Source organism: Triturus cristatus, chromosome 8 (assembly GCF_964204655.1).
Source record: "Triturus cristatus chromosome 8, aTriCri1.1, whole genome shotgun sequence".
Taxonomy (NCBI): Eukaryota; Metazoa; Chordata; class Amphibia; order Caudata; family Salamandridae; genus Triturus; species Triturus cristatus.
The window spans coordinates 1,618,621,237-1,618,649,211 of record NC_140591.1 but is presented as its reverse complement, the minus strand read 5'-3'; the positions used below and the strand labels follow the sequence as shown (position 1 = coordinate 1,618,649,211).

At 48.4% G+C, this 27,975-nt stretch overlaps 1 protein-coding gene across 1 annotated transcript; it reads left to right on the top strand.

The window, feature by feature from the left end:
• The first annotated feature begins 383 nt into the window (after positions 1-383).
• Positions 384-5,634, top strand: LOC146806350 (eukaryotic translation initiation factor 1-like). The gene is made up of 4 exons (XM_085623558.1): positions 384-551; positions 1,822-1,985; positions 4,743-4,844; positions 4,927-5,634. Exons 1-4 carry the CDS (start codon positions 521-523, stop codon positions 4,969-4,971), a joined length of 342 nt encoding a protein of 113 aa, XP_085479684.1. The 5' UTR covers positions 384-520; the 3' UTR covers positions 4,972-5,634.
• The last annotated feature ends 22,341 nt before the right edge of the window (positions 5,635-27,975 follow it).

The window sequence follows — 27,975 nt, the reverse complement described above, 5'->3', positions numbered from 1 at the left end:
GCCGCGCCGCTCTCAGGCGAAATAGGTCCCCGTGCCAGGCGCCTGTGCTTCAATACCCCGGCCACATTCATATGCTTACATTAATTGACTGGGCCGAGCCAGTGACCTACCCCTCGGCCCAGTCACTTCCCTGCCTTCGCTCCCCCTAGCCCCGTCCAGGTACTGCTCTCGGGGTCGGACTTCATAAGGCCCCAAGTTGAGCCACACACACGAGAGCCGGGAGGAGCTAAAACAGATGTGGGCATCGCTAATGATCCACAGTGTCAGTGTGCCCCATCCCTAACACGCCCAACGTCCTGACGCACACGATTCGTCATTCGCATCACAATGACGTGCTGACGAAGGCACGCCGCCTATATATACGCCCGCTCCGGCCATTTTGTGAAACACCTTTTCTTCTGTCCTCACTGAGCTGGTGTTAGCTGAATTATCACCTGAACGACCCCCACCCCGCCGCCGACTCCAACTCCCCGCTAGTACTCGGCCGACAGTTGCCATCGAGGAAAAAGAAGCGTATCGTATGTCCGCTATCCAGAACCTCCAGTCTTTCGGTGAGAAATAGTTCTTCTGGGAGGGGGGTTTCTGGCTGCTCGTGTAATGTCAGATTATTTTTCTTTGAGTAGACTGGATGTTTCTGTTGAGTTTAGAGTTCTGACGTTGTTCCGTTTTATCGAGGACTGATGCTGTATAAGAGTTACAGTTCGCTAGTGATTGTAAATACGCTTCAGAAAGCGTTTTTCCTCGGTTCGTTTGGGTGGTCTTGACGCTGTCCCTAGTGGGCTGCTTAGACGTGTAAAGAAAGACTTCCTACACTACAGATCCATTGGGTACAGTGGCAAACAATTGTATTGTTTAGCTTGTATTTAGCATTCTTCATGGGTTTTATGCGCGGTCGCCTATGAACACTTTGTCTAACGTATGGTGTATAATTATTTCGATGTGTCCTGTTACCGAGGAAGTAATTTGGGGGGAGGGGGGATCGCCCGTTTTCGGATTGGCGTACGCCCTATTTTGTTCATCTAAAATGGCGGACGGACAGTCGGAGTTTTGTGTTGATGTGCTCTGACTTTGAGGCGCGCCCATAGTGGTGACGTCAATGGTTGCGAGGGGCGGTGCTTGTCAATGTTCTGTCAATTCTATCCTGGGGGGGGTGGAGCATCCGTAGTGTATGCTTCGATGCGGGGGGCGGGGCTAGTAGCTTGACTGACAAGCTTCCCATCCGGAGGGTGGGGGCGCCCTGGCACGTAGCAAGCTGCCATTTTAAAACTGGGCTTCTCTAGTAGCCGCCATTTCGGGACTGTCGGCTGTACCATATTTCACCCCGTTAGGCATATTTTGCTCTAGACATCGACCTCTAATGTGAAAGTGCGATGTAGGGGGCTTACGTAAATTTTAGTGGCCTAGTTACATTGTTTGTGGCTCTGTCGGTCTCGGGTGACAAAAGCAGTTTCCTCCCAGTGTATGTAATTCTTGCTATTAGTACACTGATTGGAAGTGTGACCAGTATTGGTGAACGTCCGCTGCGCCGACCGCTTCTGATTTACTTTTTTTTTTTTTTTTTTTTTTTACTTCGTTTTTTGAGTAGAACTGAACCGCGAGATTTGCCGAGCATTGCTCGGAGCCTTTAATGCTATCCGTAGTGCCGTCTAAACGGGAATATATAATATATCAACACGTACACTATTTCTCTGTCCGTGCCCATCTGTGATCAGTGGACCTGCTGTCAATTTAGCTGTGTTGACGACTGATTCTGCTGCGTCGTGTCATTTAGACAACGTCCAATGAATGCAACGCTTGCTTATGTAACGTTTTGTGTTTCAGACCCCTTTGCTGATGCAACCAAGGGTGATGACTGGCTCCCAGCAGGGACAGAGGATTCTATTCATATAAGGATCCAGCAGAGGAACGGCAGGAAGACCCTCACAACCGTACAAGGGATTGCAGATGATTACGATAAAAAGAAGTTAGTCAAGGCCTTTAAAAAGGTAAATGGGGCTCAAGAATGCACAAAGTGATCCTTGACGAAAGTGATTTGAGTGAAACTGTTCTAAATAATGGGTGGGAGGGTGGAAATGGGCAGCCAAATGACTCCCGGCTTGGCGTGGGTTGGACACAATTCGATATGCCCAAAGACCTGGGAGCATATTTGCAAGGCGATAAAACTGTCGCCGTTTTCGGCCGAAAAGCGGCGATAATTTTAACGCCTAATTAGCAAGCTAACGCGTGAGAACTTGTGTTTGTGCAGGATTTCCTAACTCCCACCTTTGCATCCTGACATGACAAATGTTGCTAAGCGACCTTAAATCTTATCAGGCCCACGCTATGAAGCACAGCGGCAAGAAAAGTAGTGATGACCTGTTATCGCTACTTTCCTTACGCCTGCTTCAGGACTGACTTGGCCATGATATCCTATGTAAGGTGGATATCATGGCTAAGTTTGAGTCCCTATCGTCAAGCTAACGCCACATTGCGTGAGATTATTACTGGGTTTCCAGTGATAATCATGTTAAGCAGGTAGCGTGAGGATTTTTATCGCTTTTGAGAAAAAGGCTCCTAATAGCACGCTATCTCAGCGATAAAAATCCACGCTAGCCGGCGATAATTATCCTAGCGCTAAGTGCGCTTAGCGATAATTATAGCCGCTTGTTGCTGATATGCCCCCTGGTTAGTTTTAGATAAGCAACTGGTTGCCCTTGATCTCCATTATTTTTAGGTGTACAGTTCCACTTGTATGAAGCACGTAGACTAAATTACTTGGCATATTAAGAAACGGCGTTGAAATTATCAGTCACTAATAACAGCCATTGATGTGTCCATCCACATAGCCACTCGCACACTACCAGTCACCCATAGAGCTACTCGTATCTACTCACTCACACAGTCCATCACACAGCCACTTACTCGCCTACAGTTATTCATGCTACCCACTCACTTAATCATGCAGAAACTAACACGTACTCGCTCACCTATACAGTCACTGACACAAGCACTCACCCATACAGCCTCTTTCACGATCACTCACTTACACATAAAAGCACTCATATACCCACAACACTCACCTATACTGCCTTTCACATATGCAGTTACTCACCCATATATCACTGACACTCGGTCACCCATACAGCCTCAGACATGCTCACTATCCCGTACAGGCACTGACTCACTCGCACATTGATGCAAGCAGTCTCAGAACCCCTCACCCACCTACACTCGTACACCCTTACAGGTACTCAGAAAACCAATCGTCCATACAGCCACTTAGACACCAACTGACAAACTCACCTATACAGTCACTGACACAAGCACACACTCACCCATACAGCCACTTTCACAATCACTCACTTACACATAAAGGCACTCATATACCCCAACACTCACCTATACTCCCTTTCACATATGCAGTTACCCATATATCACTGACACATCCATTCACTCACCGACACAGCCATACACATACTCAGTCACCCATACAGCCTCTCACAGACATGCTCACTATCCCATACAGGCACTGACTCACCCACTCACACATTGATGCAAGCAGTCACACAACCCCTCACCCACATACTCATACACCCTTACAGGTACTCAGAAAACCAATCAATCACCCATACAGCCACACATGTACCCACTCACCAACCCATACAGCCACTTAGACACAGACTGATGCAGACATTCACACAACCTAGTCACTCATCCATGCATTCAGTAAGACACCTAATAACTCACATATACAATCAGGCAAACACCAACGGAATCCTCCATACAGGCACTCATATACCCACTGAATCACCAATATACCATGATATATATATATATTGAACACTCATGGGGGCTTATCAAGAAACCGCATTAAAATTATCACTGCTTTAGCGACAAACTGCAGCTAAAGCAGCGATAATGGGCTTGATAATATGCCCGTAATTCCCATAGAAGCCCATGTTCTGGTGTCAACATGGGCTTCTTATGGAATTCTCTGCGGCATATTATCAAGCCCATTATCGCCGCTTTAGCGACAGTTTTCTGCCGCTAAAGCGGCTATTTTAACACCATGCTTGATGATATGCCCCTTATTTCTTACAGGCTTATTGTATTGCGCCACAGGTGGGATCAGAATTTACCGGTTGCGTTTACAGCCCTAGTAATGGTGTAGTCAGGGCCTACTGGAAATGTGAATCAGGATTTCACTACGTTATGCAGCAAGAAAACGCCACTTATGTTGCACATTTTTGGGCTGTATAGATGTTTTTACGTCGTTACACTTGACTGCCTAGGCATAGGCTTCACCGCAGTTTGAGAGGTTACTTTTGTTGCTAAGCGCAAGTCATTCTTGAAGTCTTTCAACTGAGCGGCAATTCGTCTGCGTTTTTATTACCTTGTTCCATTTAAGATGGCAACACCGTTTTATGCTACAATAAGGGGATTATGCCAGAGAGGACGTGAGCTGAATATGCAGCAGCCGCAAAATAGAAACCTGCTGGGAGCTTACGGCACAATTTGTAACATGTAGTAACACGGGTTATTGCTCCTTGCAATCAAGCGGATTGTAATCGTGGTATAAGTCTAGTAGTTCTTTGTCCAGTATCTGAACAGTAGTCTTGTGTTCATTTATCAGCCATCCTGATTTCTCAGGGTTTTTTTATAGTTGTTTTTATAATGTAAACATTTGTACTATTTCTCGCCGCTGCATTCTATCTAAAGTTCCGACTTTGCAGACTAGTTTAATGGCTGCTTTTTCTTTCTAGAAATTTGCTTGCAATGGTACTGTGGTTGAGCACCCAGAATACGGAGAGGTAATCCAGCTTCAAGGTGACCAGCGTAAAAACGCATGCCAGTTCCTCGTTGAGGTAAGCGCCCCACGCACGCACACACTTTATAGAGATTTGTTTATTGAAAGCTAAATATTAAAGGTGATTCTCTCTTTTGCAGGTGGGACTGGCAAAGGATGACCAGCTTAAAGTCCATGGCTTCTAAATGTTCCAGTTCGTAGGATTCCATGTGCAAGGAGTAACCAGTCCTAGTATTTCCCTCGTCACAAGTTAAACTGACCAGCCTGTGAAAATGCCCTTTCACAATTTTAAGGACATGCTACTTTAATGTAATAAACAGCATCAGCATCTGTAGTGGGAGACTCTTTGCTGGAGGGTTGGAGACAAATTGACAGGACTGTAATCCTAATGTCAAAATGGCACCGAATCCAACCCTAGGGAGAATTCCATCACCATCTAATAAAGCATTGCAGAAGTCAAGATATCACATGGCACATGTGAAGTATACTAGCAAAGTTTTTGAAATTAATGGAGAGAAAGGCTGACTGATCAGAGAATACTAGACAGTTACACGAAAGCCTGTCTTTTTGACACTAGTAGCATTTTGGGTTTAACATGACCAGAAGCTTACCCCACTTGATATACCTAGGTGAGAGGCCTCACTGGTCAAAAGGTTGGAAGGGTTTAAGAGACGAGGGAACAAAAACCGATGGACACTTTGTGCTATATTAATCCAGGTATAAAATTAAGCTACAGAAATGGAAATTGCTGCTAGCTAATTGTACAATAATGGCAAAAAGCATATGGAATTTGTTTTATTTGTAATGTATTTAAAACGTTCTTATTTAATAAACATGTTTTCAGAATACAGTGTGCCTGTTGAACCAGTAAATGTTGCAGTAAAGCTGTTTGGTCGTTCTGGGTTACCTGGTTGACCTGAGGGAATAATTAGTAAACACTTGAATTTGTAGTCTGTACTTGAACTGGTATTAGGCTGCGGCTTTTATTCAGCTTAAATGTACCTAGGTTAAGCAGAAGTGAATTAATCTTTCTATTTAGAAAGCAATCTAAAGTGGGTAACTTTGGTTCCCTCTACGGTGGACATTCTAAAGTGGTAGCCTTTAAAATGTTCCTAGATTGCGAACCTCTTTCCTGTAGGGGTTTAACAATGGAGCGACCAGAGGCAGATCTGCGCCTTTAATTCTCAGGCTCTGCTTTGTTATGGATTACCCGCAATTGACTAATTGGAAAGCAGAACCTAGCACAAGTGGAACTTGAGATCTAGTTGGTATTGACTGTGTGCAAAAGTGTGGTCTAGCAGACTTATCTAATCTTGGGTTTGTTTCCCTTTAGGGGTTTTAATAGAGTGCTGCATGCTATCATTAGTTAAGCTACTCTGCAGTGTGAATCTATTGGGTAGAAAGGGAAACCTCTACGCAATGGCTTGGCGAAGCATGTTATTTAACTAGTGGTAAACAAATTGAATTGTTTGCTAGTATGCTGAATCTAGTTCTAGGCCAGATTTCAGGCAGGAAGATTGTGGCAGTATGTGGATTGTTCATTGCATGGTATCAGTGCGGGTCTGTCAACCTTGCTATACAATCTTACAGCTGGTAGCCGGAGTTACGGAGAGAATCTTCCCCATGAATGGTCTCCTGGAAATTTCTGTTAGAATGGACACAACCTGGGTGTAGTCTCTTGCCTGATTATAATCTATTGCATTACCATTGTTAACCAGTTGGTGTTCTGGATTGCTTGTTTTACTAAACCAGTGAGCTTGATACTGGATCTGAGGGCGTGAGATTGCCAGCTGATGGTTAATGGGTGCCTGTACAACGTCTGCTTGCCTGCCACTGTAGTAGTCCTTTTAACATCTACATAACATTTCATTGTAATAATGCTGTTCCATGGCAGTTAATTCCAATCCTAACTCGATTGACATAGGTAATGGGCATTGCCTTTTGAGACTGATTTGCTTTGTAAGTGATGTTTTGTGCTGGCCCACAGTTTTATCTATTGGCTTTAATGTTTTGTGGTAGTTTTAACTTGCTTGAAGTGTTGCACTATCTTTAGTAACTTGATCATTTGGGGCTAGAAACGATGCATGTTAAAATCTGCAGATTGTTGATTATGTGGCAAATCGACTGAAATTGTGGCCACAGAAGTGCATAATTCCTGCAGCCATGCCCACAGCGAGGTTGGATGTTTACAAAAATGCTGTATTATTCCCTTGTGGGCAATATGAGCATTTAAGGAAAATTGGTATAGTTTTGTATGGCTGATCGTTTGGATGGATAGATGCATTGACAAATGTCTGATTAGCTGTATGGGTAGACGGCTCTATGGTTGAATAGCTCCCCCTTGTTCATAAGTGGATACATTTCATATTAGTTGGTTGGGTGCTTAAAATGATAAATCTAAATGTAATTTTGGTATTAATATATCTACTGCTTTCTGTAAACCTACAGTGATGATGATAAAAAAAAATAAATAGGATATGCAGTGGTGCTGGATTCATATTCGCAGGGCTGGTTAGAACGATACAGGCAGGTGGTGTCAGTTGAGGAGATGTAACCGATAACAGGTCATTTGGATAGTTAAGGGGAGGGGAGAGAGTCGCACCTCACCCCATTCCCATCAAACCAGGCGACAAACATTTTTGTGTCCTGAATGGGGAGGTTGCTAGAGCCTGCAAATTTGGAGCACCAGTGTGTGGTTGCCCTGGGCTGCACAGCGATACTGTTTTCAGAGCTTCTGTTTTTGGATGCAGGCCACATAAGCATTTTGGGGGGGGGCAGCAATGCCGCTGTACTACCTGGTTAAAAAAACATTGTCTAAATGTTCTTGGATGGACTTAGTTTGATCGCTTTCAAGCATTTCATTATGTGTTACTACAAATATGAATTGCATATAAACATACATTCATGTTTTCCACGAAAGGGCCTTACCTGTGGACTCCCCAACAGAATCTTGTGCGCTTGCTGCAAGGGTGGATGTGTAACTCACAGGCCAACAGATTGGTGCACCACTGTGTTTAGATGTCAAATTACTAAATGGGTGTTCGCAGTGGATCTCTGCATACTGGTGCCGAGCCTTGGATAGAGGCGTGCAGTGCAGCCTTGGGATGGGACACTGCATCTTTAAGGCAGAGGAGGAGTTAGAACTGATCAATGGGAGTAGTAATCCCTGTGCCCGCCCCCCCCTCCCCCCAATGTAACCGACCCTCTTAGTGAAACTGGCATTGAGGAAGGCAAAACTGCTACAAAGCGTTGCACAAGCACACTGACTGCGCTTTGATTAATTTGTGGTTAATTTTAATTAAATCCACATGGTAATCCATCCGAGCAGTGTTGCTCCCATTCTTATGAGGGAGTAGAGTGCGGGACTTGATATTTACCGTTTATATATCACAATTGTATTTTGGCTTTCACCATAAAATAGGCACATTGCCGTTAAAGTGATTTGAATACAAGATAGTGACCTCTGTTTGTGACGGAATTGGGTAGTTCTGATTTACTAGACAACCCACTTATTCAGCATACTTTCAGTGAACATGAGAAAGTTATGCAGCCTTTAGATAGCTCATTCAAAGGACAAATTCTGCAACATAGTTTTGAGGGCTGCTTCTGTAGCTTTTCAAGGCATTTTAAACAACTGAAAAAGCCCACATACCAAATATGGCATGTTTTAAGGGCAGCTAATGTGCTGCCCTATGCTCTTCCTAGCAAGGCCTGCTACACTGAAGAACCAAATTGAGGATTACTTTCTTTATAACTTGAATATTTTGGGATTATTCAGTGTATTTTAAAGCTCCTTGTGCACCAAAAGGCAAAATCTCCATATCAGGCAGAAAGAAGCACCGAATGGCAAAGACAAGAGACTGACCCGTCTTTAGGAGCCAAAGCGTATCCTCAAACACTGGGAACGGTTTTGCTGAAAGCTGCGCTGTCAAGGCAAACCTAAGAAGAAAACATGGACATTTATTAAGCCTTGCTCATTATTCCGGAAAGCTTCTATAATGAATGTTGAGCTTGGCCCTCACTTAAAGGCCCCCCCCCGATTTGCACTTAAGTTCCTTGGCTCTCCTTTTAAACATGGTGCAATTGACTTGCACCATGGCATATTTAATTTATTTGCAATTCTTATTTACTTGGAATATTTAACTTCTTTGCAAGTCCCATGTAAAATGGTATACCATATTCCCATAGTGGGTAAATTAAATGCTACCAGTGAGCCTGCAGCATGTACTATGCCAACCACTTGAGTAGCCCTTTCAATACATCTCGAGCCTGACAATGCAGCCTGTGTGCAGTTTAAACTGCGATTTCAACCTGATCGAATACAACTTTTGCCAGGCCTAACACTTCATCTTAATGCACATTAGCCTATTGTACCTCCAGGCAGAACACTGCAGAGAGCCACAAAATTATCCCAGTTCAAAGTGCACCAGGTATAACCAGCATTGGCAAGTCACCAAGTCTGGCATTGGCTGTCAGCCATTTAGTTATGTCAATTCTTGTTTAGTATGTCATTGTTTTTGTAAAACCTTACTGTTGAGAAACTGTCTGGCCATCAATCTAAAAACAATAATTTGTATAATCGTAATATCTGGTTTAAAAAAACCACTTCAAGCCCCCATCCGGGGTAGGAAGCGCTATATAAATATAAACCCCTTTCCCTCTTCCATCCCGTCACCTACCATTCTCTATCGGAATAACATCCACCACTCAAGTTACTTCATATTTCACTACTCATTTTCAACACTAATCCTTTATGGGTTCCGGAGTAGCGTGCTACTCGCCAGAAAAGTGTTTTAACACCCATCAGGGGTATCTGGTGCTATATGAATGCAAACCTTTCTTTCCCCCCCCCCCCCCCCCCTCTGCTGTCCTTCTCACTCCAAATTACTGACTAATATCCACCACTTAATTACTTTAATATTTCGCCATACTAATTCGCCACTAATCCTTCATGGGTTTTTGGAGTAGCATGCTTCAACATCAGGCTATATAAATATAAGCCCTTTTTCTATCCTATCTTTTCGAATCCAAGTAACTGACTAACATATCCACCACTAAATATTTACTTGCGTGTTTCACTATACTAATTCAACACTAATCTTCAATGGTTCCTGGAGTAGCGTGCTACCTGCCGAAAACACACTTTGACACCTCGTCGTGTATTAAGCGCTATATAAATGCAACTACAATACATTACCATGGTAGTCCCCGACACCAAAGAGGATTAATTGTGTGTTAAATGTGTTCCTTGTGAAAGCCATGCCTAACTGATGAGCAAAATCTGGGCAAAACTGGTCCTTGGTTGCTTGAGCTCTCTCCAGGGAGGCCTTGACCTGGCAGTTCATGCACGACTGCTTCGATTGTAGCAGGGTCAAGACTAATTTGCATATCGGTGGTCCAAACTGAGGTGAAATGAGCCACTGCCCCATGCAGTGGCTGGAAGAAAATGTCAATGACGCACAACAGATTAATGGCTGAAGTCTAGACTAAAACCCCTATAATTAACTATATTATGTGCATAACTAGAACAAGCATTTGCAATGCATTAGATCTTGCATTTGCGATATTTTGAGCTATTGGCATTGTAAATGACTGCCTTTTTGTGTTAAAAAAAAACCCTGCAATAATAAAAGACATTATGTACAATACCAATAGGTCACAATTTCGAAAATGATACACCTATTGCATTGCAAATGCTTGTTTAAAAATGCAGTCAAATAGATGATTGCCAAACTATTCTGGTCAGGTGGGCCTTACTAACATGTAAAAGTATCCTCAATGTGATTATTGGAAATGGGGTGGGAGGGGTTAGAAGTCTTCCCTTTTGACACATACTCTTTGCTAGGATATCAAAAATGACACAAGTTAGCTAAGTCATTAGGGCAGGGGTGTGGCTGGAGGGTGATTAGCTTATCCTTTGATCTTGCAGGGTGGGACTGTAACATCTAATGGGTGTGGGACGCACCGTTCAGGATAGTGTCAATATGCTGTGGACAGAACAAAAGAACATTTACTATTGCTTTCACCGTCTTCAACCGTGGCGCCACAACTGAATTGCCTATTTGAGTATGTAAATAAGGGATTACCAAATGTACTGAGCCCTTTTGTGTTGACCTTGAGCGGAAGAGAAGGAAAGTCCAATGAAAAATGTGATATGCTGTTTGAGCAGAGATGTTTGCATTCAGCGCCAGAGCACTTGGGTGTACATGCCACGTGGATGCACACAGCTGTATTTTTATCAAAAGCCAACAATTGCATGGCTAGGTATCTGCGTGTTATTCACACTCAGTTGCAATTTATTACACACTGATGGAATTCCAAAAGCAGGAAAACAGCAATTTTTCATCTATTTTGTGCTCCCAGGTGATCGGTACAAGTTATTTTAGTATAAGCACAGAAAACCTACTTCGTTTGTAATAAGCTCCATTCCATGTCAATGGTCATTTTTATCAAAAAAGACCATCTTGCCTTTAGTAAAGTGTCTTGCAAGCCTGTTGCCGTTCTCTCTAATATTTATTTCATCAGCACTTGCAAACACAAGAATACATTGACATTTAGTACAGTTAGTATACAAGGCATGTAATAATATACATTATTAGCTAAATTAACTCGCGTGGGATCTCACCAGTGAGTGTGTTAGCATGTCTCATCCAGTGGCAGCGAGCGAGAATATGGTGCTCAATAAAACGGCAAAGTATTTCTCTTGGAAAACCAATCTGGTGTCCAGGTTTGACAAGCACCCACTAATGCTGATAATTGCTTGCTTTTTGCGGCTGCGCCTTCAGTAAATGTGAGAAAGCTGGGGCCTTTTTCGTAAGTAAGCAAGCTCTGGCATCCTAAAAAGCAATAAAGTGGATAGCTGTGGTGGTTCATGGACTTGCTAGAAATCTGTAAATTCTTCTCAAAGGTTCACTCACCATAAAATTGCAGAGGATCATTGTGTCTGCTGGAAAGCACAGCAGGCACCATGCAAATACCAGATCTGTTTTTTATGTAGTAGCTTAGCTGACTGCTGCGCTTGTTGCACAGAGCCTTTGTTTTTTTACCTGCAGGGCAAAAGTTAACATCCTTGTAATATAGTTCAGTGAGTCCTGACCCTGCAGCAAGGACCTGCATACACACAAGGCTTATATTTAGGTTCTCATTGTTTCTTGAATATTTTCATATTTTAAGGTTACTAAAAAGGGTTACTTTGGGTAGTAATAAACACCTATTAGTAACTGCTACAAAAATTATTAGTTTAGTAACTAATGATATTATGAACTGCAATTACCACAATCAAATGAGGTATTTTATTGTTCAAGCTTTTCCTGGAGATATGGCTGGCGAGGCTTGGGGTGCCCCATAGCACCTCAAATCCGAACAGCTAATGTGTGTGGAGAAGAGAATTACCAGATCGACAGGGCCAGGAAGGCCCACAGATATACCAGCAATGGCTGACCAGCTGATGGTGACACTTCCTTACTTGTGACCAGGGCTTTAAGTGGGATGAAAAAACTGGAGGCTCTCAGAGGGGCGCAGCCGATGCGAAGATGGGTGTGGCTTAAAAACACATGAGCCTAAAATCTGTGCTTGGTGTACTGTGCTGCCCAGCTAGTATTATGCTGTTTCTGTCAGTGCACCCAGATATATAATACAAGTAACATTACACCTACAACAAGCTAGGGCTATTAGTGTTGTCAATGGTTGTGAGTTGCATAAGCTAAATAAGCAACAACTATGGCGTTGCTGTATATAATATTGAAAATGCTTCAGTTGTGAAATGATGACAGTGAAAACTAGAACGAGTCTCTTACATTACATCAAAGGCAGTGAAGGGTGGTCCTGCTCCAGAGGGAATATTTTTTTTCACCCTGAGGATGAAGGCACTTGGAGAAAACTTTTCCAGACACAGAGCAGAGCTGATCCTGTGATGTGATTCACCTACGCTGATCTTTGAGGTATGAGGTGCCCCCTTCAAACCTAGAGACCTTCTATTAGTTGTGCTGACCTGGTTCTCTCCCTCTAAAGCAGCTTTGCTGACCTGGTTTCTCTAGCTCTGCTCACCTGGTTCTCTGGCTCTAAAGCAACTCTGCACACCTGGTTCTCTGGCTCTAGAGCAGCTCTCCTGACCTGGTTCTATGGCTCTAAAGCTGCTCTCCTGACCTGATTCTCTAGCTTTGAAGCAGCTCTGTTGACCTGGCTCTAGCGCAGCTCTGATGATCTGGTTCTCTGGCTCTACAACGGCTCTGCCTACCTGGTTCTCTCCCTCTAAAGCAGCTCTGACCTGGTTCTCTCCCTCTAAAGCAGCTCTGCTGACCTGGTGGTTTCTCTGGCTCTACAGCAGTTCTGCTGACCTGGTTCTCTGGCTCTGGAGCAGCTCTGCAGACCTGGTTCTTAGGCTCTAGTGCAGCTCTGCTGACTCTATCTGGCTTAGAGCAGCTCTGCTGACCCGGTTCTCTGGATTTGAAGCATCTCTGCTGACCTGGTTCTCTGGTTCTAAAGCAGTCCTGCTGACCTGGTTCTATGGCTCTAGAGCGGCTCTGCTGACCTGGCTCTACAATGGCTCTGCTGACCTGGTTCTCTGGCTCTACAATGGCTCTGCTGACCTGGTTCTCTGGCTCTAAAGCGGCTCTACCGACCTGGTTCTCTGGCTCTAGAGCAGATCTGCTGACCTGGTTCTCTCCCTCTAAAGCAGCTCTCCTGACCTGGTTCTCTGGCTCTAAAGCAGGGGTACTCACAGTACGGCCCGGCAAGCCTTTCTTGGTGGCCCACGGACCTTTCAGACATCGTACCGGTGTTTTTTTTTTTTTTAACAGTGTCAGCAAACAGACTGCTCTGTGGTGGCCCGGGGATTCAAGCGACAGTCCGAGTAGAGCTGCTGGGGCGCTAAGAGGTGAAATACAACGAAGCCTCGTTATCATGCAAATGGTCTCTTAAAGACCTGTGAAGTACTCGGTGGGGCTGTGTGTGTGCTATGGAAGGGAAGCTGCAGCAGCTGACACACACCCCGGGGGCGGGGGGAGAGGTGACAAAGAATGACAAGAGAACAGCAGGGTGTGAGAGTCGGGACAGAGGGCAGTAGGGAGAGACCGATAGAGATAGTGACTAACAGAGACCGGGACAGGCAGAGGCAGAGGACAGACAGAGAGGCAAAGAGACAGATGGAGAGGGAGGGCGAACGAGAGAGGGAGACTGGGAGGGAGGGAGAGAGACAGAGAGGGAGGGAGAGAGAGAGAGACAGAGGGAGGGAGATGTAGGAGGGAGGGAGACGTAGGACAGAGGGAGGGAGACGGAGAGGGAAGGAGAGAGGGGGAGGGAGAGAGGGACGGAGGAGGGAGGGAGAGAGAGAGAGAGATATGTGTATGCCGGGTCCGGTGGCTCAGTGGACGAAGGCGTCCGCTGCAGGGACCTGTGTTCCACCTCATGGTCACAGTTTTTTGTTGTTGCTCTAGCCCCGCCCCCAATGACCCGCCCCAAGGTGCGGCCCCCGGCCACAAACCACACTGTAAATTTGGCCCCCAAGAGAAAGTTTGTGAGTACCCCTGCTCTAAAGCAAAGCAGCTCTGCTGACCTGGTTCTCTGGCTCTAAAGCAGCTCTGCTGACCTGGGGGCATATTAACAAAGAACAGGGAAAATTAACGCTAAGGGTGCTTTGTGGTATTTTTCTTACCGCCCGCTATCGCTGGATAATATCGCCTGGTTATCGCGTTATTAACAACGCTAACCGCCTAGGCGATAAAAAATCCAACGATAGCGGCATTTTGGGAGGTTATCGCTGGTAATGCAGCGATAAAACTACAAGGATAGGGATATCCTTGTTGATAGCCCATGGTGGATTTACCCATGTAATCCACCTCCCATTGGATTACATGGCTAACTCTGAAAATTAGCAGACGTAAAAAAGCAGCATTAACCGCTGCTTTTTTTTTTGTCTCTAACAGGGTTAGCGTGAAGGTTGATAATAGGAGAAATATCGCTTAGTGACATTTCTCCTATTATTTTGCTCTGGAACGCCCACTTTGCATTTAATTAGAGATGCAAAGGGAAGCGTAGTGAAACAGGGTGCTAACATGCGATTTTGAATGTTAGCACCCTGTTGTTGATAGGGTGATATTTTTTATCTCCGCTTCTTTGGCTTTTAAAGCCAAAAAAGCGGAGATAGAGCCCTTGTTAATATGCCCCCTGGTTCTCTGGCTCCAAAGCAGCTCTGCTGACCTGGTTCTCTGGCTCTAAAGCAGCTCTGCTGACCTGGCTCTAGAGCAGCTCTGCTGACCTGGTTCTTAGGCTCTACAGCAGCTCTGCTGACCTGGTTCTTAGGCTCTAGAGCAGCTCTGCAGACCTGGTTCTCAGGCTTTACAACAGCTCTGCTGACCTGGTTCTCTGGCTCTAAAGCAGCTCTGCTGACTTGGTTCTCTGCCTCTAGAGCAGCTCTGCTGACCTGGTTTGCACAGCGAGTTAAAAACCTGAGGATAAGTGGCAGGATAGAGTGCGGGGCAGATAATAAGCAAGGCAAGAACAATACTGTTGTATGTTGAGGCAACAAAAGCGAAAAAAAGTAAATACCATGCGGCACAAAGTTCTTGATAATGCTGAAGTACTGAAATGTATGTGCCTGCCTTGTATAGTTGCATCGTGAAGTGAAACTGAAACCTAAATCAAGGTGGGAGCGTGTGAAAGCTTACATCGCTAGAGAGGAGACGCCGTGCACATCGCCTGTCCAGGCAAGTGCACGTGGGAGCGGGTGAAAGCTTACATCGCTAGAGAGGAGACGCTGTGCGGGTGCACATCGCCTGTCCAGGCGTGCACATGTTTTGTCTCCCTTCGCGCACCAAACCAAGAACAATAGTTTTGCCAAGGCCTTTTTGTAATAATTTTGTAAAACATTCTTACAAACCCGTGAGGCTTACCTAGATAGAAAGGCAGACTGAGAGACTCTCTTGGACAGACAAGTAGGTTTGCACAGACAGATAAGCTTGCACAGAAAGACAGAGGCTTAGATGGAAAGGCTTGTACAGAGATGGGCAGACATACCGACCACAGGCTTGAACAGACATATAGGCTGAGAGTGAGGCTTGCACAGACTGAGTTTTGCACAGGCAGAATTGCAAAAATAGATAACGTTGCAAAGGTAGATGGGCAGACAGACTGCTACATAGGGTTGGAAAGGTAGATGGACAGAGTTGCAAAGATAGACTAGAATAAGAGGTAGAGTTAAATGTCTGTAGAAGCAGGACATACAAGAGCAATGAAAGCAAATTAGAATGCCATACTGTTAAATGGTAGCGGCAGTTTCAGTTGATAACCTTTCAAGTATTTGCCCGGCGGTAATCGCCTCTCATACCACTCGATAATTTACCAATAAAAGAGGCAGGCGCCGGAGACTGGAAGGCAGGAAACAAAGTTTTATTCCGTCGGAGCAGAACACGAGGTGCTCTAACTGCATCTCTGAGACCTGGTCTCTTATACACTGGTTTATTGCTTTATTATACATAGTACATTCTTGAGATTCCCTTGATGCGCGGGGGAAATATCCCCTGAAGCCCCGGTTCAGATCCGATCCCACACATAGATACAGTAGCAGTTCCCACCCCATCCACAGTAGGAGATGGCTATTGCGCAGCAGGGTATTCAGCCAATTCCTGGGGGGGTGTGTGACCGGTCGGGTCTCAGGGAGTAGGGGCTTTGATCTACTGTAATCCCTTTGATGTGGGGTGTTTCCCTTACAGTAGGGGCAATAAACTGCATCCGCAGGGCTAGGTGATGGCCTGGGACCAGTTCAGACAATGGGGCGCAGAGGAAGGGGGTTATCAAAGGAGAGGCATGACCATGTATGGGTTGTCGGTCAGAAGTGGTTCCGTAGCAGGGTCGCGCAGAAGGAGAGGGTTTATGGCCTGTATGAGAGAGCGGGGGTGGCCGGCGCGCGGGGGATGCTCGCAGCGCCGGGGGAAAGCGCTGGCAATCGAGAGTGAGCGGGGAGAGAGAGTGGGGTGCCTAAAATGGCGACCGTGCATTTGCTATGCGTGGCGCTGGGGAGAGGCAAGATGGCGCAGATAATGTTCAGTTTGCAAGCTAAATTTCCACAGTCCTCCCTTTTAACATATCTCGCCAGCTTGTCCGGCCAATATTCACCTTTGTTAGCCTTTCAGTTACAGTATCGTCAATGTTCGTCATACATTTAAAGATACAGAGTCTTTAGGGTAGGCAGGAGTAATCTGACACATTTGTACATTGTCTCATACAGTTTGATAAAGTAGGCGAGGAGGAAGTACATTCAAAGTTGCAGTATAGTCGTGTATATGGCTGGTGTTGTATGAATGTTACTATACAAAGTTACATTTTCTTAACTTCTCAGTGTACAGTCGGAAGTGATTGATGCAACATCATGAAGAAGATAGTTAATATAATAAGGTGGTTGGGAGAGGATTTTCAACTTTGACATGGGTCCTTCTTTCCAGTGTCCTTGTTTTATAAAGAGCTATCACTGGTAAGCTCTCATTGTTGTTCTTCTTTCGTTGGCACTGCTGAGCACCGGCGGTGGAGCTAAGGTCCAGCTCAAATCCGATTTCTCACGTGGCAGGGTGTGACCACTCACTGTTCTTTGATCACAGTCCTGTTCCTTAACACAGTTCACCACAGGTACTTTGAGACAGGGTGCCGGCCTTTTGTTCCTCGGTAGTAGGTCAAAGTCATGGTCCAAATGAAAGAGGAAGAGAGAATGGGGTGGCGTGGGATCGGATCAAAAATGCGGACCAAGGAGAGCAGAATCTTTCAGCACTGGGCCCATCAATCGGGCCCGACGGGTTGAGACTTCAGGCACACTGGTCAGTGGGCAGGGGCCTCGATGTAGCCCTTCGCGCTTATCGTTCTGATAATGGTGTCTCGTCTCACACCCTTTTTGCTTCGTCGCTTCCCCCTTGGTCGATGTCATAGATGCTTTATGATCCGCAGCCAGACTGTGCGTCACGTCCGACCCCTCTCTTCCGATGGCTGCAGGTTATCCTTGAATAGGTTATAAGAAACGAAAGTCTTAGGGATTTTGGCAGGGAAGACATTTACATACTTCATTCTCTCTCCCAACCACTGAGTAGTTGCGGAAATGCTCTTATCTGTTACTATATGATTGGTGTCTATTAACTCTGGTGTTAAGGTGCGTGTTACTAATCTATTAATTACTGCTGTGGTGCAGGGTTCTGTGGGTGTCCCTGTCCATCGTCTGGCCTTCTAGGTGTCAGTTTCTGCGCCCTATAATACAAGGTTTGGTAATACCCGTAAGTGTGAGGTGCTACGGTCATGCGTTCACGAGTATCCTTTTCATACAGTAGGTGACCCTTTATCAGTTTAAAACAGGGCCATCAGCTGTTTCGTTCGGGATACTCTGAGACGGCTAGTATAGGGCTGGAGTTATCTTTGGGAGAACAGGGTGCTTTAGACATTCTATTTCGGGCTAATTGGTCAGGGGTAATTCTGGGCGGTGGAGATGGTGTCCCTTAAGAACAAAAACCACTGACATATAGTCCCCGTGTTGAGGGTCAGATTGGGAGACATCAGTCGTCTTACCTGTCCTTTCCTTCTCAGCCGATTAGGCTTAACGTTTGTAAAAAGGAGAGGTAGTGACGTGGTAAAGTATGGTCGTTTTTGTTTCTGTCAATTTGTTCGAACACCACTGTGTTCAGGCCAATTATACACTTACCAAAGAGGTGTATGTCGTTAATTTATTCAAGAAGAAAAGAGGGCAAGAAAGAGCCTTTTGCGAGGGAGGGGGAGAGAGAGAGAGAGAGAGAGAGAGAGAGAGAGAGAGAGAGAGAGAGACGTGTGCATCAAGTAGGCTATTTTGGCATACATACGACACAAAACGAGAGAGAGAGAGATGGGTAAGATAATAGGCCACTTGGTGCACACACAACATGGAGTAGCATGGGTCTGTTCCATGTAAGAAAACACAAGCGGGGAAAAGACATAAATTCGGTGATCACGTACACACAAATGCCGCTTTTCCCCGCCCTTTCTTGTAGTCTGTACCCTCCCCGCTCCCGCCTCCCAGCTGCTCCGCCCACCCGCGCACTTGGCCTCATAAGGCGACCGTGCGACGCAGGTGAGTGTGACCCACTTGTGGGACACCCCCGCCCCGCACGGCCACCTGCTGCTGCGTGTGCCCCTTGCTTCCTTGTGCCTCGCTGCTGCCTCGTTCCGGACTGCCGCCGCTGCGGTTGTTTTGACCTTTGTTTAACGCGAATTTGTGCCTGATTGTCTTTAACCCGTTTTTTCCCTTGTTTTGACCAATCTTTGTGCCTGTTTCGCTGTATTCCGTTTCCCCGTGTTTTGCCTCCTTCCCTGGTTGCCCGCCGCCCTCCGCCCTCCCTTCCCGCCAAACGCCGCTTTTCCCCGCCCTTTCTTGTATTCTGTACCCTCCCCGCTCCCGCCTCCCAGCTGCTCCGCCCACCCGCGCACTTCGCCTCAAATGGCGACCGTGCGAACGCGCAGCGGTCACGCGCAGCGGGCGCGCCGATTGTGCGCCGAAGGCGCGCCAAAGGTAAGCCCGTCTGCGCCCGTCCGCGACCGGATCGCGACCAGCGCCAGGACCCCTGGCCCACGAGGACCCCGACCGACCCGCCTGACGTACTCCGCCGCCACCCTCACCGCACTCAACACCGGCCGACTCCCTGATTGCCACCAAGCCACTCCAGAACGCACCCACGGACCCTTCAGCTGCCACGCCTGCAAGTTCTCCAGCACCCGGACCAGCCCCGTACCAGCACCCGCCAAGTCGAATACCAGCAGCACCCACCTCAAGTGCATCCTGCTCAACACCCGCTCCGTCCACAGACACGCCATCGAACTCTGGAACCTCCTAGACGCCACAGCCCCTGACGTTGCCTTCCTCACGGAGACCTGGATGAACGCCTCTTCAGCTCCCGACATCGCCATCGCTATCCCAGAGGGCTACAAGATCGTCCGGAGGGACCGAAACGCCAACCAGATGGGAGGAGGCATCGCCATCATCCACAGGAACACCATCCGTCTCACGACCAGCACCGACAACACCCTGACCACCGCCGAACACCTGCATTTCCAGATCCACACCGACCCGAAGACCACCCTCAGAGGCACCCTGATCTACCGACCCCCTGGACCACGCACGCAATTCAGCGAGGACATCGCCGACTTCGTCAGCCCGCATGCCCTCCCCTCCGCTGACTACATCCTCCTGGGAGACCTCAACTTCCATCTGGAGAACAACAACGACCACAACACCAGCGCCCTGCTCGACAACCTCGCCAACCTGGGACTCAAGCAACTGGTGTCCACCCCCACCCACCTCGCCGGACACACACTCGACGCCGTCTTCTCATCCAGCACAGACATCGACTTCAGCCACGCCACAGAGCTTCATTGGACGGACCACAGCTGCGTCCACTTCACCTTCAAGAGAACGACGACCCACCAACACCAGCAACACACCGCCCGCAGAAGCTGGAACAAGATCACAGCAGACCAGCTCGCAACCTCCCTGAGCCAACACCCTCCGGCCAGCTCAGCGAACCCCAGCCAGGCCGCCGATAACATCACGAAGTGGATCAGCAACTGCGCGGACGAGCTCGCCCCGCTGAGGACCCCGCCCAACAGACCCGGCAGCAAGAAGGCCCCATGGTTCACCGACGAACTCAAGAGCTCCAAGAAGAACTGCCGAGCCCTCGAGAAAGTCTGGAAAAGGGACCCGACACCGGACAACAGGACCTCCTACAAACTGGCCACCCGGAAACACCACCAGCTGATCCGCGCCGCCAAAAGAACAGCATTCAAGGACCGGCTGGACAACAACGCACACAACAGCAAGGAACTCTTCAACATCGTGAAAGAGCTCTCCAACCCCAACGCAGGAAACAACGACATCACCCCATCACAAGACCTCTGCAACTCCCTCGCCTCATACTTCCACAACAAGATCACGGACATACACAGCAGTTTCAACAACCAACCAACGCACACCACGGCCGACCAGCCACCCCCCCCCACCACCACCCTCCACGCCTGGACCCCGATCAGCACAGAAGACACCATCCGCACGATGAACTCCATCCACTCCGGATCACCAACCGACCCCTGCCCTCACCACGTCTTCAACAAGGCCGACGCTGTCATCGCACCCCACCTGAGAGACATCATCAACACATCCTTCGACACCGCCATCTTCCCTGAAAGCTGGAAACACGCCGAACTCAGCGCTCTACTCAAGAAACCAACAGCGGACCCCACCGACCTCAAGAACTACCGCCCCATCTCGCTTCTCCCGTTTCCAGCCAAAGTCATCGAGAAGACCGTCAACAAGCAGATGGCCGCCTTCCTCGAGACGAACGGATCCCTCGACCCCTCACAGTCCGGCTTCCGAGCCAAACACAGCACCGAGACCGCCCTCATCGCCGCCACAGATGACATCCGAGCCCTGATGGACAACGGAGAAACAGCGGCCCTCATCCTCCTAGACCTCTCCGCGGCATTCGACACGGTCTGCCACCGCACCCTAATACGGCGCCTCAGCAACATCGGAATCCAGGACAAGGCGCTGGAATGGATCATCTCCTTCCTCAACGGAAGAACACAGCGAGTCCGCCTACCACCGTACAAGTCAGAGGCCTCCGAAGTCATCTGCGGCGTCCCCCAAGGATCATCCCTGAGCCCCACCCTCTTCAACGTCTACATGAGCCCCCTCGCGGCCATCGTACGCAAACACCACCTCAGCATCATCTCCTACGCCGACGACACACAGCTGATCCTCTCCCTGACCAACGACCCCGCCGCCGCCAGAGCCAACCTGCACGAAGGGATGAAAGAGGTAGCCGAGTGGATGACGACCAGCCGCCTGAAACTGAACTCGGACAAGACGGAAGTCCTCATCCTGGGCCCTTCACCCTCCGCCTGGGACGACTCCTGGTGGCCCCCCGCCCTGGGCACCGCACCCAAACCAACTGACCATGCACGAAACCTGGGCTTCATCCTGGACTCCTCCCTCTCCATGACCAGACAAGTCAACAGCGTCTCCTCGGCGTGCTTCAACATCCTACGCATGCTACGGAAGATCTTCTGGTGGATCCCCACAGAGACCAGGAAGACCGTCACCCAGGCCCTCGTCACCAGCCGACTGGACTACGGCAACGCCCTCTACGCCGGGACCACCGCCAAGCTCCAGAAGAGACTCCAGCGGATCCAAAACGCCTCAGCCAGACTCATCCTCGACATCCCACGATCCAGCCACATCTCCGGACATCTGAGAGGCCTTCACTGGCTCCCCGTCAACAAGAGAATCACATTCCGCCTCCTCACCCACGCACACAAAGCCCTACACGACCAAGGCCCGAGCTACCTCAACAGCCGAGTCAACTTCTACGCTCCCAAACGCCACCTCCGATCAGCTAACCACGCCCTCGCCGCTGTCCCCCGCATCCGAAGAGCGACTACAGGAGGAAGATCCTTCTCCTACCTGGCCGCCAAGACCTGGAACTCCCTCCCGTCCGACCTGCGCCTGACCCAAGACCACCTCTCCTTCAGGAAGAAGCTGAAGACCTGGCTGTTCGAGCAGTAGCGGCACCACCCCTCCCCAGCGCCTTGAGACCCTACGGGTATGTAGCGCGCTCTATAAGTGTCACTGATTGATTGATTGATTGATAGGGTGTGACAGTACATGCATCAAGACGGAGACTCAGGGCTGCGTCGAGCATGGGGACCTCTCCTTTCCTGTCCTCTATTCCTATGCATGCTGCGTACCTTTAGTATTTTGTAGTTTATCTTATGGGTTGTCTGACCCTTTATTCTCCTCCCTTTGATCGGTGGACGCGCACTTGAATCATACAATGACGCTCTCTTCAAGTGACCCGAACATGAAATGCATACACATTCATATCGTATAATCGTAGTACACACGCACAATCATATCATACAGTTTTTCATGTTCCCAATGGTGGTCTGTAATTTTACGCACTATCTCACAACGTTTGTCTATGTTTTCCCTGATATTGAACTTGGTGCGGTCCATGCCCACTCCACTCTTCAGTCGGAACTTCGTCGTGACCTATAGAGGGGAAAATAAGAGGGGAGGGGAGGGGAGGTGCAGTATTCAAAATACCCCAGCGCGCGCAGACACGAAAAGTTCTACCTACCATGTACCAGGCTAGCCGCAGGGGTGGGTAATACCACGGACCTATTATTCTTTAGTTCGAGGCAAAGATGCTCTAGTTCATTCATCTCCTAAATTCGGGTTCCCTGGTCGTGCATGTATTTCTCAATTGGTCGTGTATTATGGTGCAGGATACCATACCTTGCGTGCGACATATACCTTAAGTTATAGTTCATTATTGATTTGACAATTCTTGGAAAAAGGGGGGCAGGCGTGATGGGTACAAATTCCGTTAAACAAAAATATTTTAGGCAAATTGAGTCCGTATTATCTGTATGCTTTCGCTTAGGAGTGACAATCTTTTATTTAAAAGAGAAACCTTCAACAACCCAGATGATTAGTCATGACACTGATTCCGTAATTCCTTTTTAAGAAGCCCTTTATTTAAAACAATGTCAGTGTAGAAATACGGGCCTACAGCCGCTATAGGCCGGCCACGGTGCGAGAGGCGTCGAGCAACATGAGCAACACTAGATTAACATAAAAATCGGTTCCCCCCCCCTCTCCCCCACCATCATGTGTGAAAGCATCGCATACATATATTTATATATCTCTTTTTAACACAAATGTCACGTGGCTGGAACGCCACAAGGAGTTGTAGGCCACTCCTACATCAGCGCCATCTTGGGGCGGGGTCGGGCCAGTGCACAGTCTAAGTCTTTCCATGAATTAGCTGTTGAACCAGAATTCCTTTCGGTAGTTCGAGAACTTTCGTTAGCGTCAACTTTGCGTCAGCATGGCGTCACTGCAACCTTGTAGCAATGCCACGGTTTGTTCTTAGGGCGGGGCAGCAGGCGGGTTCTTCCGCCGACGCTCTACTGTCTCACTGCACCAAGCGGAGGCAAGGTGGCTGCCGCCCGGGGGCAAAAAGAGCAATGGTGGTGGTTTTGTCCTTACCGGAAGTCCGCAGGAGTCGAATGTCAAATGACTCCAACCAATTCTGCAAGGCTGAGGGGAGCGTTCTGTCAAGGGTGGGGCCCATGCCCTAGCAAACAAGCTTTCGAGTCCAGAATAGTCTCACGGTGGGCCAGGCCTGGAACCGGAGGGGTCAACCGCCGGAGTTCAAGGGCAGCAGTAGCAGCAGCTCTTCGGTACAGTCACCGGAGAGGAGCCAGCAGCAGTAACAGCGGCAGTTCGGATGGTACTGCCACCGGGGTGATTCCAGTAGCAGTGACGACAGCAGTTTGGATGGTATCACCACCGGGGTGGGTCCCCGATTACCTTGCTGCGGGGGCCCACTCCTCACGTCGGGTGCTAGCGGCAGTCCTGGTGAACCCGGTGCTTGGGTGGTTGCCTGGCGGCCGCGTGCAGGGGTGCCGGCTCAGCCGAACGGCGAATGAAGTGGCAGGGCGCAACTCAGCTGGCTGACGTGTGAAAGATGCGGTTGGGGTGCCCTCATCTGCTGGCGAGCCTCCACCTGGGGAGGTGGGGGAGGCCCGTCCGCGTCGCCTCCCCCCGCCAGGGCACCCTCCGTTATTGAAGGAAGAAGTGACTGGGAAGATCCGCACAGCGTGCCAGGGTGAAATTCAGCAGGCCGATGAAAAAGATGGCTGGGTGCAGCTTAGCTGGCCGGCGAATTAAAGACGGTTGGGTGCAGCTTAGCTGGTCGGCGAATTAAAGACGGTTGGGTGCAGCTTAGCTGGCCGGTGAGTCAAAGACGGTTGGGGTGCAGCTTAGCTGGCCGGTGAGTCAAAGACGGTTGGGGTGCCCGGCGAGCCTCCACCTGGGGAGGTGGGGGAGGCCCGTCCGCGTCGCCTCCCCCCGCCAGGGCACCAGCCCTCATTAAAGAAAGAAGAAGAGAAAGCGGAAAGGCCCGCACAGCGTGGCGGGCTCCGCCTTGGTGTTGCCAGAACTTCGGCGCTTCGTATAGCCTCCGGCCTATTCGCACAATCGCCCGCCACTGATGTCAAGGGATTTTTGCATGGCTTTTATAGCCCAAAGTCAACTAAGAGGGACCGCCCAAAACAGGCCAATGTTGCAATTTCGAGGAAGGAGAGGCGAGGACGGTGTCACGTGGACGTTAAGGCTTTGGGATGGAGGTTGCAGCAGACTGTCATGTAAATAGTTGTTTTAAAACGTGTTTTAACCTGTTTACCCTGTTGGTGTGTTTGTTATATCCTATAAGTTATTAAAATGTTATAACTACATTACTTCGTTGGAGTGTTTGTACATATTTGTAGTCTGATGACGAGCACAAGGAGGTTACTGTGCAATCGGAAAAATAACATAGCCCAATTGTGCGCGATCTAGCCCTAGTTTGGTGACGTCGATGGTGGGTGTCAGCAGGCTTCCGTTTGTGCGGGATTTTGTCATGCTTATTGGGCGGGGTGGGCAGTAGGGCAGACATGTTTAGGTAGCGAGAGTAATGGAGTCGGGCTACCTCGCGGTCGTCTCGACCGTGAGCTTGACTCCTTCCCTTGGTTTCATATGTCCCACAAAGGGCTAACTCCTAGCGTTATTTTAGTTTTTGTAAGGTCAAAAAGGATCCTACCAGTGCCTTTACTATCTTGTTGATTCCTGTTCGTTCATCCTTAGTTAATCGATTCATTCTGGTGGACTCTTTCTTTCCTATCTCATGGTCGTCTAGCGTTGTAGTCGACGTTGGGTTCGGCACAAGAGGCTCAGCCGGCGCGGAGGCCGTGAGGGCCGAGGCCCCTGTACTGCTTTCGCTCGTGTTCGGGGGTTGTGGGTGTTGCACTATTGATTGGGAGGGTGCATACGGAGGGGGCATGTAAATGATCGGGGGACCTAACAGTAACTCGTCATTCGTTCGCTGCTTGGAGGACAACTCAGGGTAGAGCAAAGAAGGGGTCCTAACAGCGTACTGGCCTGAGGTTTCGGGCTCCTGTCTTAGTTTAGTTTCCCTTCTCTCCTTTATGTCTTCTTCTAACTTTCTAGCGGCAAGGTGAGCTGCCTTTCGTAATTCCTTTTCTGCTTTTACTTCTTCCCTCTTTTTCCGTTGCGTCGCTTCTTTGCGCCACATGCCGATACTGTCAAGCATAGTAGGCGTCGTCTTATTGCTACGCAGAGCTATTTCTAGCGCCTCTATCTTATGGTCGTCGAAGGATCCCATCAGTGGCCACTGACTCTCGGGGTCCTTCTTTGTATATTTATGCCATAGCTTGGTATAAGCTACGGCGACTAGTCCATATTTAGTGAACATGTCCTTATTAGGGGTGCCCTCCAGTGGAGCCGGATGGTTCACCTCTAATAAGCGGTCCGGGCAGAACCAACTACCAATCAGTGGGGAGAAGATAGGCATGACGGGTTTCAACGGGGACAAAAGTCAGCACTACCTATCTTTTCACTGCTTGCAAAGACTAGACAGAATATCTCTATTCTTCGTTATTTGCAAGCAGAGAATACCTCCAAAGAACCAATATCGAACAACTAGTGTTCGGACAATCAATCAATCAATCAATCAATGGGAGATAAAGATAGGCATGACGGGTTTCAACGGGGACAAAAGTCAGCATTACCTACCCTTCACTATTTGCAAAGACTAGACAGAATATTCCTATTCTACGTTATTTGCAAACAGAGAATATCTCAAAAAGCACTATTCTCCAAAACAATCAATGTTCGGACAATCAATCAATGGGGAGATAAAGATAGGCACGACGGGTTTCAACGGGGACAAAAGTCTGCGTTACCTACCCTTCACTATCTGCAAAGGGAGAGAGAGAGAGTATTTCTACTCCTCCCCGTTTGTAGACAGCGAATATCTCAAAGAGGACAATCAATGAGCACAATCAATGAGCAATACTAGTATTTCCAAAGCATCAAACAATCAATCAATTATTTCTCAATTTGTCGTGTATCACGACCTTACCCGGACCGCGTGGACAGTTTCTCGTCTTCCGCCTCCAGCGCCCGATCGTCCTCTACTCTCCGTATTTGCCGCGGCACTCCTGATGGTTCCCAGTCAGGACCGTAGATCACTCGAGAGAGGTCTGCTCGGAACCAGTGAAGTTCGGATGATCGGCTGCCAGACGAGGGTCTATTGGGCAGGAGCTCTCCCGATCGTTGCAGTCGTTCACTCTGTCGTCGGGACCTCTCCCACTGGATCCACGTGTCGCTGATGGGCCCCACGTTTGGGACGCCAATTGTTAAATGGTAGCGGCAGTTTCAGTTGATAACCTTTCAAGTATTTGCCCGGCGGTAATCGCCTCTCATACCACTCGATAATTTACCAATAAAAGAGGCAGGCGCCGGAGACTGGAAGGCAGGAAACAAAGTTTTATTCCGTCGGAGCAGAACACATCAGATCAGACAGCAAGGTATCGTCACGAGGTGCTCTAACTGCATCTCTGAGACCTGGTCTCTTATACACTGGTTTATTGCTTTATTATACATAGTACATTCTTGAGATTCCCTTGATGCGCGGGGGAAATATGCCCTGAAGCCCCGGTTCAGATCCGATCCCACACATAGATACAGTAGAAGTTCCCACCCCATCCACAGTAGGAGATGGCTATTGCGCAGCAGGGTATTCCGCCAATTCCTGGGGGGGTGTGTGACCGGTCGGGTCTCAGGGAGTAGGGGCTTTGATCTACTGTAATCCCTTTGATGTGGGGTGTTTCCCTTACAGTAGGGGCAATAAACTGCATCCGCAGGGCTAGGTGATGGCCTGGGACCAGTTCAGACAATGGGGCGCAGAGGAAGGGGGTTATCAAAGGAGAGGCATGACCATGTATGGGTTGTCGGTCAGAAGTGGTTCCGTAGCAGGGTCGCGCAGAAGGAGAGGGTTTATGGCCTGTATGAGAGAGCGGGGGTGGCCGGCGCGCGGGGGATGCTCGCAGCGCCGGGGGAAAGCGCTGGCAATCGAGAGTGAGCGGGGAGAGAGAGTGGGGTGCCTAAAATGGCGACCGTGCATTTGCTATGCGTGGCGCTGGGGAGAGGCAAGATGGCGCAGATAATGTTCAGTTTGCAAGCTAAATTTCCACAATACTAACAGGACATACTGATTAAATTGTTTTACACATATAACGATATACAAGAGCACTGAAAGCGAGTTAGAAAGTCTTATAAACAAGAC